Source organism: Microplitis demolitor, chromosome 6, assembly GCF_026212275.2.
Source record: "Microplitis demolitor isolate Queensland-Clemson2020A chromosome 6, iyMicDemo2.1a, whole genome shotgun sequence".
NCBI lineage: Eukaryota > Metazoa > Arthropoda > Insecta > Hymenoptera > Braconidae > Microplitis > Microplitis demolitor.
This window is the reverse complement of record NC_068550.1, coordinates 5,768,405-5,782,832: the sequence shown is the minus strand read 5'-3', so window position 1 is coordinate 5,782,832 and position 14,428 is coordinate 5,768,405. Positions and strand designations below refer to the sequence as shown.

The window sequence follows — 14,428 nt, the reverse complement described above, 5'->3', positions numbered from 1 at the left end:
TAAAAATAAATTTAAAAAAGCTGATAAATTTAGAAATAGACTAGCTCACGAAAATAAAACAAAAAAAAATCACAATAATAACAATGATAAAAACAATGTCATTAGTTTCTTTTTTCAAATAATAAATAAAGTAATTAAACAAATAAATAAAACAACTATTAAATTTAAAAATAGTAGTAAGTTTTTATAACATAATTTTGTAAATTCTTAATTACTTTTTTTTTTTTTTCAGATCCTAGATGTCTAATAATATAACAAACATGGCTGCACTGAATAACAACATAATAAATCGTAAATTATCAAACGCTGTTCATCGAGGTGACTATGACGAAGTTAATAAATTAATAAAAATAATGAAAGAAACTGATTACATAAATTTATGGTACGATTTTAGTTATTTATTGTTATGTGATTCGATAAAAAAAGGCCACACTGCAATAGCAATATTGCTATTAAATAATCATGCAAATATAAATCCACCAAATAATAATAACAGCAACGAATCAGCTCTATATTTGGCAATTGAAAATGCCGAATATGAAATAGTTAAAATAATTGTTGAAAAAGGTGCTGATGTAAATGAAATTATAAAATATGGTGATTATAAAGGAAGTTCATTGTTACACGTCGCATTTGATAACAATGAATACGAAATAGTAAAATTATTAATAAATTACAATATCGATGTCAACAGAATTGATAGTGAATCAAAATCGTGTATTTTTTACACAAATCAATTAACAGATTTGAATATTATCGAATTATTATTCAAAAATGGCGCCAATATAAATATCAGAGACTTAGATAACAATACGCCTCTATTTAATGCCGTATGTTCGTCATCATTAGCAATTGTTAATTTATTTATAAAATATGGCGCCCAAGTAAATGTAAAAAATAAATATAATATGACACCATTACATTTCGCAGTACAAAATTCATCATGGAGAATAATTGAATGTTTAATTTTAAATAATTCAAATATTAATTCTGCTGATTTGAAAGGTTTGACTCCTTTACATACTGCGATAATGAATGGATTTGTCGGAAATATTAAGAATCTTATTTATTATGGTGCTGATGTTAATGCTAAAGATATTAATGGCGAAACTCCACTTAATTATGCAGTTCAACAAGAAGATATGGAAGATGTTATTGAAGAATTATTAAAACGTAATGCTGATGTTAATTGTTGTGATAACAACGGATTGCGGCCATTACATTCAGCAGCAGATGCTGCATTCGATGAATATATTGAAATATTATTAGACTATGGTGCAGATATTGAAGCTGTTGATAATGAAGGCCGTACTGCATTGCATATGACTGATAGTTTTGATAATAATTATCATTTGCGATGGGAAAGTGTACCGTTGATGTTTAAATTATTTAAAGATCATATTTATAAATTGAAAAGTGTTAATTTTTATGTTGGCGAAGATAATTTTAAAATTATTAACGATTATTATGGTAATAAGATAGACGTTACGGATAATTTTATAGAAAATTGTTTCAAAGAAATAGAAAAAATGAAGAAGTTCAAAATTGGAAATACGGGAATATTTTATTATGACATTTTGAAGAAATCGAGGCATCAAGTGTCAAAGTATGCAATGCTTAAAGGTGTTGAGGATGCTTTTAAAAGCCTGGAGTATGTTAATTATTTTCCGCTTTATCGGGGATTATTGAAAAAATCTTTTGATTCTGCAGTTAAAAGAAAAATAATTTTAGCTATTGATAAAGATAATTTAATTGGTAATATGTTTCCTTTGTTACCGGAACATTGTGTTGATGTAATAATTAGTTATCTTGGGGATAATGATTTGAAAAATGCTATTGAGTCTTGTTATTAGTTATATTTTTTATGGCATTACTAATATTGACAACCACTGTTAGAATTTTATATTGTGAAATTATAAGCAACCCAGATAGCATTCAAGTCAGAATAACTGCTTTACGACGTCTTTTTGGAGTCGTCCTCGAGAAGTCTTATGATGACTTCTTAAAAGTGTCATTTTTAAGAACTCTTAATTAAGAGTTTTTAAAGACTCCATAAATAAGACGTCAGTTTTGTGACATCTAAATGTATTCTTTTTTTAACTTCTTTATGAAGTCAAAATTAGGAGCTCCTTAAGACGTCATGGTAAATTCATAATGAAGTCTTATTCACGAAGTCAGAAAAAAAAATCTTTTAAAGACGTCTTACTGAGTTTGCTGGGGGACTCATTTGACATTTTGAGAACTTCTTAAAGACTTCCTTAAGATGTTGATGAAACGTCCAAATCATAAATATGAACTCATTCAGAACTCATCAAGATGTCATTTAGCTATCTGGGAATGGATTAGAATTTTTTATCCAAGCGTTTCTGTCATTTAATTTCACGTACAATTGACTATCAATATTCAAAAGCGGCTGTCTCAAATTTAAATCTATGTTTAAAAATTCGATAATTAAAGACTTTAATGGTGTGTTCGGACCCGCAGCCCCAGGGTACTGTGACGCTTTTTTTTCGCACACGAAATTAAAATTAATTTCTATTAATTAATGATCGATTTAAAATACTAATATCTGTTCACTTGAATATCACTTTAATCAGTACACTGATAATTACTACATTTTTTTTTTTTTAATTGATAATTCACTTTTTTTCTAATAATTAAATTTAATTATGAATTTAAATTTTCCCGGGTATATTGCAAGCACCCCAGTGCGCCAAGGCGGAGAATCCGAACAGACCATAAATTTAAAATAGATTCAAATTGAGAACCCAAATATTTTAATTTTCGAACCTTAATTGAACATTCATACCCCAAAAACTTTAAAGTTAAAGCCGTCAAAAACGAAAATATTATTCGTCATTTTGAAATTAGTGACACAGCATGATTATAAAAAATTATAATTCAATATTTTATTGTATTAATGTTATGATTATACCATTTATTAAAGCAATATATCTTTGAAAACAAGTTTTATTACTTTATTTTCATACATGAGTTATTTTTAATGGCCATAATAAACACTGAGCACTTTATAGCTGTTAGACATCCGGTACTTATTTATTTGTGATAAAAGTTAAAGAACTTATAAAAAATTTGACCGATTATTATTTAATTTGGTGAAAGAATAGACTTTTAAATAAAACGTAAAATAATATCATTTATTTCAATTATCAAAAAGTAGTAATTACCAAGTTAAAGTTATAATTTTTTTTAATACAATGCAGTTTTTACTGGCAGTATAAATAATTTAAATAATGCAGTAATTAAATATTTATACTGTAGTGCATGTGAAATTTTAAACATGCAATCATAATAATAGACCTCGCATTAAATAATTAAAACGGAAAAAAAAATTTGGAAAACGGCAGCCCCGAAATTTTCAAAATTAATTAATTGATTGGCACGATCTTTGCGGCAATCGATAGGGTTTTTCGAAACAGAGTTGATTGAATTTTGAAATAAATCAACTGGACATAAAAATCCGTCGATTAGTTTGTGAGCTAGAAAATTCTAAAAAAAATAATTTTTTTTTCCCGTATTATTTAAATGGAAAATGGAAAAATGGATTTAGTCAAACCTTAATATCATTATTAAGAGCTCAAATTGGTACCAAAATTTTTATTTTTAGTTATACTTTCAATTTTCGGATGCCATAAAAAAAAAGAAAATTGTTGTTTTTTTTCAAACACCCTAAGATACAAAGTATAAGAATAATAATAATTAATTAAAAAAGTATATTATAAGCCTTTTACTATCTTGTACACTCCCACGAAACGTTAAAAACTATTAACTGATAAGACTCTATCAGTATTTTAAATTAATAAATTTAATTTGCGATAATCACTCATATTACAGTAAAAAACCATCAAAATAGTGTTTGGAGTGTACAAATATAAAACTTTATTTAATTATCCATTACAATTAAGATAAGAATATTAATTGAAAATACGCATTATTAATTAACTCTGTTTGAATTTATTAATTATTTTCGTTTTATTACTAATAACTTTTACATAAATTTTCAGTAAACTAAAAAGTACATTGATATTTTTGTATAAAAATATAATAGATAATAATGATAATCCAGACAGCATTCAAATCGGAATGACTGCTTTACGACGTCTTTTTGAAGGAGTCATCAAGAAGTCTTATGATGAGTTCTTAAAAGTGTCATTTTTAAGAACTCTTAATTAAGAGTTCTTGAAGACTCCATAAATAGGACGTCAGTTTTATGGCGTCTAAATGTATCCATTTTTAAACTTCTTTATGAAATCAAAATTAGGAGCTCCTTAAAGACGTCATGGTAAATTCATACTAAAGTCTTGTTTGCGAAATCAGAAAAAAGAATTCTTTGAGAACTTTTTTTAAAGTCGTCTTTTTGAGTTCGCTAGGTGGCTCATTCGACATCTTGAGAACTTCTTGAAGACTTCTTTAAGATGTTGATGAGACGTCCAAATCATAAATAGCAACTCATTCAGAACTCATCAAGACGTCATTTTGCTATTTGGGAACATCCATTTATTAAATTTAACTATCACCATCCAGATCGCCATGATGTATTAGGAAAATTACTATCATTAATTTTGTCAATCAATTCTTGAGTTACATAATCAGCAATAACGATCGATAAAGCAGGATGATAAATTTTGAAATTCTGTGTCATCAAAAGATTAATTGGCTGAATGCAGATCTTTTTAACACTGTGACCACCGTCTCTAGCAATAGTACGACGATCATATACACCATCATACAGGGTAATATCATATATAGCACATTTAAAACGACTATAAATGTTTGCTGGTAAAAAGAAATCAGACAGAGGAGGCAATAAATAGGCATATTTAATACCAAATGAAATTACTCTGACAGTTTGAAGTTGACAATTATTTTTAACATTAAACGTACATTCACTAAATAATTCACTCTCACTAGCTAATAAAACTTTACCACGATACATTCCAATAGTGTCATTATGTTGCCAATTTTTAACTAAACGAGCCCCACCCTTAATATAATTAATGTAATAATCAATAATATGACAATTACTTTTAATAACATCATATGTTGGAGAACGTTGCTCATGCAGGAGCATAATTATAAATTCACCAGGATTTTCATCAAGAAATTTATCTAGCTGCTCTAAAAGATATGAAAATGTAATTTCTATAAAAACGTTGCCCACGTAAATTTTAAATAAGTTGGATTGTCGGCGTATGCCAATATCCAATACACGAATTCCATATTTCAATTGTTGCACAATATTTAGATCTTGTGTTTGTAAACTTCGTACACCGATACTGTACGATAATGACGAATGTGTACCAATAAGTACAATATCATTTAATTTTTTTGAATCTGGCAATCTTACTATATATTTTGGACGATGCAAATATGGTCTGTATGTATTTGAATATTTACGACATGAAAAACACAATTCTACAAAACTATTCAAGACTATTAAATACAATAAAATTACACAAATAATAAACCACCCAGATGACATTTTAGTAAAATTTTTAATAACCAATTAGCTTTTACAAGAGAATCAATTCTACTGTTATAATAAACTTTTTTTTTATTTTATAAGTCTTTCTGTATCTCAACTCTTTTTATCGTCGAGTATGAGTTGAATGTTATTTTTATCATCCTTTAAGTTGCTATTAATATTTTTATCGCTCTATAAGTTTGTATAATCTAACATTACTGCTATTAGTACTTACAATTAAAATGATGAGCCAATATCTTAAAATACTGATTCTAATTCTTCTAAAATACATTAATTAACAATAATATAAAAATCCCTAAGCATGACGTTGCGCTTTTTACTTCACCTTCCTTCTCACTACTTATTATTTCCCGTCCTTTTTTTTTATTTAATTAATTAAATGCAAAACTACAATCTGTTTAACGACAATAAATAATTGCGATGATAGAGTACAATGTGTAAATTAGAACTTTACCCATGGTCTAAATACTCTAGTGCGGATGAAATATTATATTAAAAGCATTGTGAAAGGTCCAGGGTTTCGATACGCTCAAGGCGTGTGGGTTTACTTCTGGGCACTCAGAGGTCCTTCGTTAGGAGTTTCAGATGTTTGTGGAGTCTGAATTGGTATTTTGTGCTGTAACGCGAGATTTATTCTTTAACTGTGGTAACATGTAGATCCTTGTGCGGTCTTTTGTTGGATACGAACCACGGTGAGTTGATAATGGCTCCAAGAGTAGATTGCTTGCGGTGTTCCACAATTAGATGTCATAGGTCCAAATTGGTTTAAGGATGGTCTTATATAGCAATAGATTGTTTTCAGTGGACATTTGGGACTTCCTGACTGGTTGATTGGCAAATCAACCAGTACATTCTGTTTAATTTGATATTGAGTTCGTTTCTTTATGTAGTTAGACGTTTTTTCCATGGCAGTCGTCTATCGAGATATATTTCTACGTATTTGACCTTTTTAGTAACTAGCAAATTTCCCGCCCTTAAAAAAACTTTTGTAATTTCCAATGATCTAAACATATTCATTGATGGAAACAAAAATTCTGCCTTCAACAAATACCAATTTTTGTCTCAAGCGAAATATTATTCTAATTACCTAATGGCTACAAGCAAAATTTACCGCCCGTTCTATCCCAAAAACTACGCCTTCAATAAATAAACCACCTGCTAAAAAAATAAACGCAAACAATAAATCATCAATAGCCAATTGTTTATAGTGTGTTGCAGTTTCAATATTGTCAATCATTTTAATTTTTCCTAATGGAATATATAATTCCTGTTTGTCCCAATAATCAAGAATTCCAAATTGTTTCAACCTCACAGCATATTTATCAATTTTTTTTTTCAATGACCAATTATAATTCTCGTCCAGTATCCAAAATATGATTTGAAACTTAATTTATGTGAAACATATAAATTATATTTTAATAATCAGAGTAATCAATAACATGTAAATATTTATTTTGATCCGAAATCGACCATAACCCACAATTAATAATACTATTATGCAACGTTGGATTTCACTGTCAATTTGAACATTTTAAATAAAAGATGCAGTTACTGACCTCCATATTTAAATTATTCGTTTCATTTAAAAGTCTTGAGATAACGATAAAATAAAACTATTAGTGTTGCTTTACTCCACATACTAGATGACGCCCATGTAGTTTTTGGCCAGTTTCCCAACATCTTGATCCTTTATCTCCGTTGTCCATTCTGCATTTTCCCAAAGTTATTAGTCATCAGTAATTGTCTAAAATTCATGAGTATGTTTTTAATAAATTCATTTTCTCCTGACTACAGTGCAATTAAAAAAACAACAACAAATTAACTGGTAGAAAAAAAAATATTAAATATCAACTACAATTTAATATTTTTAATATAATTGTGTCATACTCAGTACAATATATAATCAAAATATATATTTTTGATACAGTAAGCCTCAAAAATTTCAATTTTAAATCAGTATCAGTACAGCAAAATTACCACGTATTAATATATATATATATATATATATATATATTTTTTTTCAGCTACAAGAGAAGTATTAATTATATGAATCATTAATTTGGTAATATATAACTTATTTGAAATAATAAAAATATATAAAATGGATGAACTTGAGCAAGAAAAATTACATGAAGCACAAATGAAGCAATTAATTGACAATTGCTCAGCATTAAAAATGGATCCTACACTAGAATCAATAGCTCATGTGTACACGACACCTGAAAAAACATATTCAATGATTTGGACAAAAGAAGAATCACATAATGGCGAAAAAATGTATTATTATTATAGAGTGCAAATACTTGAACTATTTAAAAACGATGATGTCGAAAATAAAAATTATATACTTGAACAAAATTGGGGTGCTTTTGATTCTATTAATCATCGCAAACGTTCTGAATCATTTCCACTGTCATTTTGCATTAAAAAATTCAACATTCAAACAACCGAACGAAATAGAAATTATGTGTTTGCTAAAATAAAAGATAATAATATCAATAATAGTGAATTACCATTACCAATTCGTGAGCTTATTATAAGATATATATTTAATATTGATTTTTTGGATAGAATGATGAACGAATATACATTTGATGTTAAAAATAAAATAATGGAATTCGTTAAAATACTAAATGAATCTGATGATATTAGAATTCCATTACTTACGAATAAATCAAAGAAAAAGCGATATGAATCTGATTTCATTGAACTTGAAGCTAAGTTTGATAAAAGACGTGAATTTTTGAATAAACAAATTACATGTCAATCTAATGGTGATGATAATAATAATAAATCTTTTAGTTCAATGAATTTTTATTACAAGCAATTACACACGACAATAAAAGTACTCGATATAAATGATGAACGTTTTAAAATAATTGAAAAATATTTTGAAAATACCAAAGCAATGCATCGTAATCAATTGCAATATAAAGTAGATAATATTTTTGCTATTGAAAAACTTTGCGATGATGATAGATATACTAAAAATTTGGAAAATAAGAAATTACTTTGGCATGGAACCCCTTCTTCTACTGTTCCGTCAATTTTATTTGAAGGGTTTAGAATTACACCTCACAGGAGTTTTTATCGTCCTGGAATATCCTTTTCAAATTCAGTATTTAAATCAGCAACTGAGTGTACTTTTAGAAAACACGGTGTTATATTTTTGTGTGAAGTTGCGTTGGGTAAAATTATGGAATCTAATCAATCAGCAGTCTTTTTACATATTGATCAAGAATTACCATTTGGAGTTAATTCAATTCACAGTAAAGGTATATGGTCACCTGACCCAGATGATTGTGTTACTATTGATGGAGATGTTGTTGTACCTTATGGTAAACTCAGGATAGCTGATTATAATCCTGGTCATTTGAATCATGATGAATTCACTGTTTGTAATGCAGCGCAAATAAAAATGCGTTACCTTGTATCAGTCATTTCTTATTAAATTTTTTTTTATTATTAATCTAAATCCGAGTGTGTCACAACTTACTTTAATACACATTGAATGCGATGCTTCTCCCGGGTGAAAAAAATTATGCATAGATTATGATTTGTATATAATTATATGACAGTCTATTTAACACTTGGCTACTTATATTTAGTTACATAAAATTATATGTAATTATATATGATAATATATATAAAAAAAAAATTATGATATTATTTTAGTGAAGGAACAACGAATTTACTGATCTGCTTAATTGACATCATTTTATTATTTTTGCGGCTAACATTTCGTTAATACTAATTAACATCAAACCCATATCTATATAAAAAGTTACATTAAAAATGTAGTTTAATTATAATATAAACAGTGTATAAAATTATTTAAAATTAGGTATAACAATCAATACAGTACAAAATAACAACAATAACAGTAAAGCCGTTCCTTCATTTAAACAATATAAAAGTCTGATCTTTTCAATAAATTAAGCATAAAACAAGTAGGGTAGAAGTACCGTTTGTGGCTACTGTTGCATTTTTGGACATTTAATACTTTATTTTAATTAATGAAAAAGTATAATATAAAATTTCCATTTTAATAGTGGGGTAACAGTATCTCTGATCACATTTTAAAAATAAATTTTGTCATTGCGTCTTTTACATATTATTTTATTTAAGTATTTCAAGTCTCCAAAACTGGCTAAAAACGGCACCTCTACTCTATATTTATATATAATTACATTAGACCATTTCCAGTAAATACTTATATATTAATAAATATAATTAGATATGAATTGCATATAATTAGTAGGGTGGTCCTTATTTTGTGAAATTTTGAATTTTTTTTCACGTCCTAAATTGGTTTCAAATAAAAAAAAATTTCTGTCAATTTACAGCTTTTAATTTTAATATTAACCTGGCTACCACGGCAGCCCAAGTTTTAAATGGAAAATACGTGTATTTAATACCACTCTAATTTCAAGATAAATTTTATTAAAAAAATTTTTAATATAATTTTCAAAATGGTCTCTACGTTATTGCTTATCTACGTCTTTAGTCTAGTGTATTCAGAAGTATATGGACAGTAATATATTCGATATAAATTGAATTAATTTTTTAAAAAGTATCTCTTATAAAATTTATGATTAATTTATCATATTATTAAAATAATTAAAAAAAAAAACATTATTAATCATTATTAATTCGATAAACATAAAATTATTTATATATATTCTGCTGCAAAATATTGTTTACGGTATATTGAATATGATCCTTTATAATATTTGCTGTATATATTTTTGGTGCAACGAAACCACCAAAACCTTCAGTACCTCTTTTAAATAATCCAATACCACCCAATGGAAAACTAGGATTTGTTACAACTTCTTGCGAATCGAAATATGGATAAACACTTTGTCCAGCATCTTTACCTAAGTCTGATCTTGCGAATTTAACAATACTGTTTTGTAGCACCGGTAAATTAAACAGTGGTTTAAGTGGATCATCAAGATCTGTTCTTGCTTGACCAAAGCTATAATTAAATAATCAATTATAGTTAATTATTATTGAGTTTGTTACATTGAAGCCGTAAAATAAAAATTCATTTAATTGAAATACATACAGATTTTCATCATTTATATTTTCATGTTGAACAGTTCCCGGAGCCATCCAACTTGCTTCGTCAATATCTAATTTACCAGTAGCCCAATTAAATGGAGCGGCCATTATTTCTAAGCCTATTGCTTTCCAATTATAATAATAATTATCATATTTAGTAAAACTTACTCCTGAAATAAATTATATAAGAATATTGTTTTAATAAACATTTAGTGGGTATATAAAAAAATAAAGTAAAATTCATATTTTTGGGAATAGTAGCTTTTATGTTAATTTAGTTATAAAATATAGCTTACCAACAATAACTGAATTACTGGGTGCCATGAAGTCATCTAAAATCATAGTATTGTCATATTTATCAATGTAAGCAAACTGATGATTTTCAAGTGTACTATCTCTATAGTTTATTGTCTCTAATGGAATCCATCTCTGACTACCAGGCAATATATTTCCTTCTTTCATTAATTTACCTTCTTTTATTTGAATATGAACTACGTTGTCTTTCGAAACTAATCTTACCCCAATTACAACTCTGAAAATATTTAAAATAGTTCATTATTTTCTTATATGTGAATTTTACATACTTTTAGCAGCCATGATTCCTCCCGGGTAAAAAAATTATATACGAGTACATATAATTATATATAGAAAAGAACCCAATTTAATTATATATAAATATATCTAATGATTTTTTTATATGTAATTTATATATAATTGTGCCATTTTACAAAAATGAGCTATAAAATAGATAGAGTCCCTTTAATTTCTTTTTAATTCTTGAAAACTGTGTAAGATGTAAATATAAGTAATTATATTAAAAATTTGCGAATAGTTTAAACTTACGAATTATTTGAATCGAATAATTCGAATTAAATAGATATATTACATTTGATTCGATCCGAACTCAATTCGCATGACCTTAAATTATTTATATAATTACATATAATTTGTTTTACCTAGGCTGTCAGTGTTCAATTAACTAAAATAATAATAATAATAATAATAATAATAATAATGATACTGAACCTATTATCAGCCATATTGGATCGCTGCCTTAATAAACTGATAGCTCGAGTAGCTTCAGATGTAGTGTCATTAGTTGCAGCGCAAGTACATAAACAATAATGACAAAGTCTTGTTCTAGAATATTGACGAGCATGAAATGTTATGTGTTGGTGAGCTAGGATATTGTGAATTTGTCCACCTTTACAATCATCATTTTTATGTGGACTACGTATACTATTACCATAATAATAAATCTCATCTGTAAACCAATTGTACCGTTTCCGCTCTTCTTTAGGCTGTAAATTTTTTTTTTTTTAACAAAAGTACATAAAAATTTAGTTCATCGTATTAAATTTTTAAATTACCCGTAAACAAACATCAAAACTATGGAGAGGTAAAGGAGGAAACATTTCACAGTTTGATATTTCTCCATTGCATGTTGTTTTGACTGGATTCTGTAAATTAGGATCACTTGGCGATTGTAGAAGATGACCTTTATGCGATTTTATTGAGTCACAAGTTGGACAAAATGGAGAACTTATTTCATCGGAATTCATAATATAAGATTGATAAAGTTTTTCAAATTCGAAATAATTTTGACCTATTGATTAAAAATATATTCAAAATTAGTTTATATTTTTTTCAACGCAGTATTGCATTTAAATATGAATATATATAATACCGCGAATTGGGAATTTAGCATCACATCGACGAATATCTCGCGAAACACTATTCAATGCTGAAGGAAATGCTGTCAAGTAATAATTTATTCTTGATCGAAAATCATCTCGTAAATGAGTCAAACTATCTCGGAAATATTGTGCTTCGTCTGGTTTGCCGTGATTTATTTTCATCGTGCGTTGGAAAACCATAATTACATAAGCCCGAACTTCACTTATAATAATATTGTTGAATTCATAAAAAAGCCATTGTTGTGAAGACTTTGCTTGATCACATCGTATTTGATCGTATGACTAGAAAATTTTTTATAAATAATCATATCCTATTTTTTAAATTATCATTTTCGTGTTTTTCGAGAAATGTAAAAATGAAAGTTAATGAACGGAAGAGTTGAGGTTAAAAAATTACTGTAAAATTTCGGGAAAATGCTTTTTAAACAAATAAATCCAATTTATATTTAAATCATTGCCCCGAATATCTAATGATTCGCATTAAGAGTGGTGCACTTAATAAATATATGAGAAAAAATTAAAACAAATGATATTAAAAGTTCAAACTAGAATTTAAGGGTTTTAATAAAAATTTAGTTAAAAGTAAATTTTAAACTGTAAAAATTGTTATTTGAAACATCGTTTTTTATGTAAATATTTACTGTCTTTAATTCGAAGCATCGCGGTGCTCACAGAAAAAAGAATTTCTTGGTGCAAAAATTTTTTGCATGAATTGAAAAAAAAATTTCTTAGAACAAGACAAAATCTCACTTTGCCCCTGAAATTTTTTTTGATGTAAGAAGCAAGCAATTTTTTTTGCATGTAACAAGTACTAAAAAAAATTGTAACAATTACTTTTAAACGCTATTTTTTTATTGCGACAAATTTTTTCTTTAAATGAGAAACAATATTTTTAAAAAATACTGCAAAACATAAATGTGAAATGAAAAAAAAAAAAAAAAAACAGAAACTTACATTCAAGTAATTGATAATATTAACAAATTGTTTATGGTCTGATCTTTCGGAATTAAATATATTGTATATTTTATTAATAGCATATCCAAGTCTTTCAATTTGGTTTTGATTTTCGTTCAAATATGCATTAGTTGTTGACGCATTTATTTTACTATTTAAAAAATGTAAATATTTTCTATACTCAATATCAATTGACAAATGGCTGTCACTAATAGTCTTCATAGCATTACTGAATTCAGTATTATTTATGTTTGCTTGATTTAATTTCATAGCTGAACTATCTGTTTTTTGATCGAAAAAATTTTTAAGCTCCTCCATTTGCACAGACAATCCTTTGACTTCTCTCAATGTTTCTTCGGCCAGTGCATCTGGATTACCAACAGTTTTATCCTTCCAAGCTAGTATATTTTGAATTTTAGTTCCTATGGAATCAGCAAAATCCATCAGACCCATAGAACTCAGCAGCAATGCTGGAGTAGATGTACTTGAATTTATTAATATCGTGAGAATTAAAAATGTTCCCGACGTTATTATTCGCGCCATTTTAATTCAGCGGTCAATTATTCTTTATTACAATTTAAAATACTTGATGTTAAATAAAAAAAAACACAGTACATTTTTTATTTATATACTTACAATTTCTTTGTTTCAAACTTTAGATTGATAAGGAATCGATCATTGATTAAAAAATTTTTTAATTGCAGTAATTAGAGTTTTTTTAATCAAACTATTATTTCTGAAATGAATAATAATTTTTTTTTACAGGTTTTGTTATTGTTCTTGACTGAAAAAAAAAATATAAAGTATAAAAGCTTTGTCATTTATTAAAAAATTTAAAGGTCACCAAAAGTCCATTAAATTTTTAATTATTGGTCTTTAATGGATTAATTACTTAAATCATTAATTTTATTTCTTTGGGTAAAACCCCACTTTAATAATATCAAGTTTTTCTTTGTCAATTATTGATAACTGAACTACTAATTATTAATTTTGGTAAAAACCCTCATAGTCATCTTTTTTTTTTTTTTTTTTTTTAATTATTAATTATTGACAAAATTCATTGTTAATAATTTTATTCTTAAGTATATTTTATTTTTCATTTATTTAATAAATTTAATTACAATATTTTTAAATTTTTCCGCCATTTCATTACAAAAATAGAAAAGAAATTTTTTATCAAAAAAATAAACTTTTCAATGTTGAG

At 26.8% G+C, this 14,428-nt stretch overlaps 3 protein-coding genes across 4 annotated transcripts; 2 read left to right on the top strand and 1 right to left on the bottom strand.

The window, feature by feature from the left end:
• The first annotated feature begins 39 nt into the window (after positions 1-39).
• LOC103577651 (putative ankyrin repeat protein RF_0381) lies at positions 40-2,864 on the top strand. 2 transcript variants are annotated; one of them, XM_053739858.1, is made up of 2 exons: positions 40-130; positions 233-2,864. In XM_053739858.1, exon 2 carries the CDS (start codon positions 240-242, stop codon positions 1,851-1,853), a length of 1,614 nt encoding a protein of 537 aa, XP_053595833.1. In that variant the 5' UTR covers positions 40-130; positions 233-239; the 3' UTR covers positions 1,854-2,864. The 2 variants fall into 2 exon arrangements, with proteins under 2 accessions (XP_053595833.1, XP_053595834.1); XM_053739859.1 differs by having other exon boundaries at positions 40-176.
• Positions 2,865-5,545: 2,681 nt separating this feature from the next.
• On the top strand, positions 5,546-10,144 carry LOC103577633 (poly [ADP-ribose] polymerase 1). The gene is made up of 2 exons (XM_053739961.1): positions 5,546-7,432; positions 7,531-10,144. The coding sequence occupies exon 2, from the start codon at positions 7,608-7,610 to the stop codon at positions 8,955-8,957; it is 1,350 nt and encodes a 449-aa protein (XP_053595936.1). The 5' UTR covers positions 5,546-7,432; positions 7,531-7,607; the 3' UTR covers positions 8,958-10,144.
• LOC103577632 (uncharacterized) lies at positions 9,928-13,823 on the bottom strand. The gene is made up of 7 exons (XM_008558369.3): positions 13,225-13,823; positions 12,261-12,552; positions 11,944-12,179; positions 11,600-11,874; positions 10,870-11,105; positions 10,578-10,743; positions 9,928-10,487 (listed from the first exon to the last, which is right to left on the bottom strand). Exons 1-7 carry the CDS (start codon positions 13,765-13,767, stop codon positions 10,175-10,177), a joined length of 2,061 nt encoding a protein of 686 aa, XP_008556591.1. The 5' UTR covers positions 13,768-13,823; the 3' UTR covers positions 9,928-10,174.
• Positions 13,824-14,428: the final 605 nt, after the last annotated feature.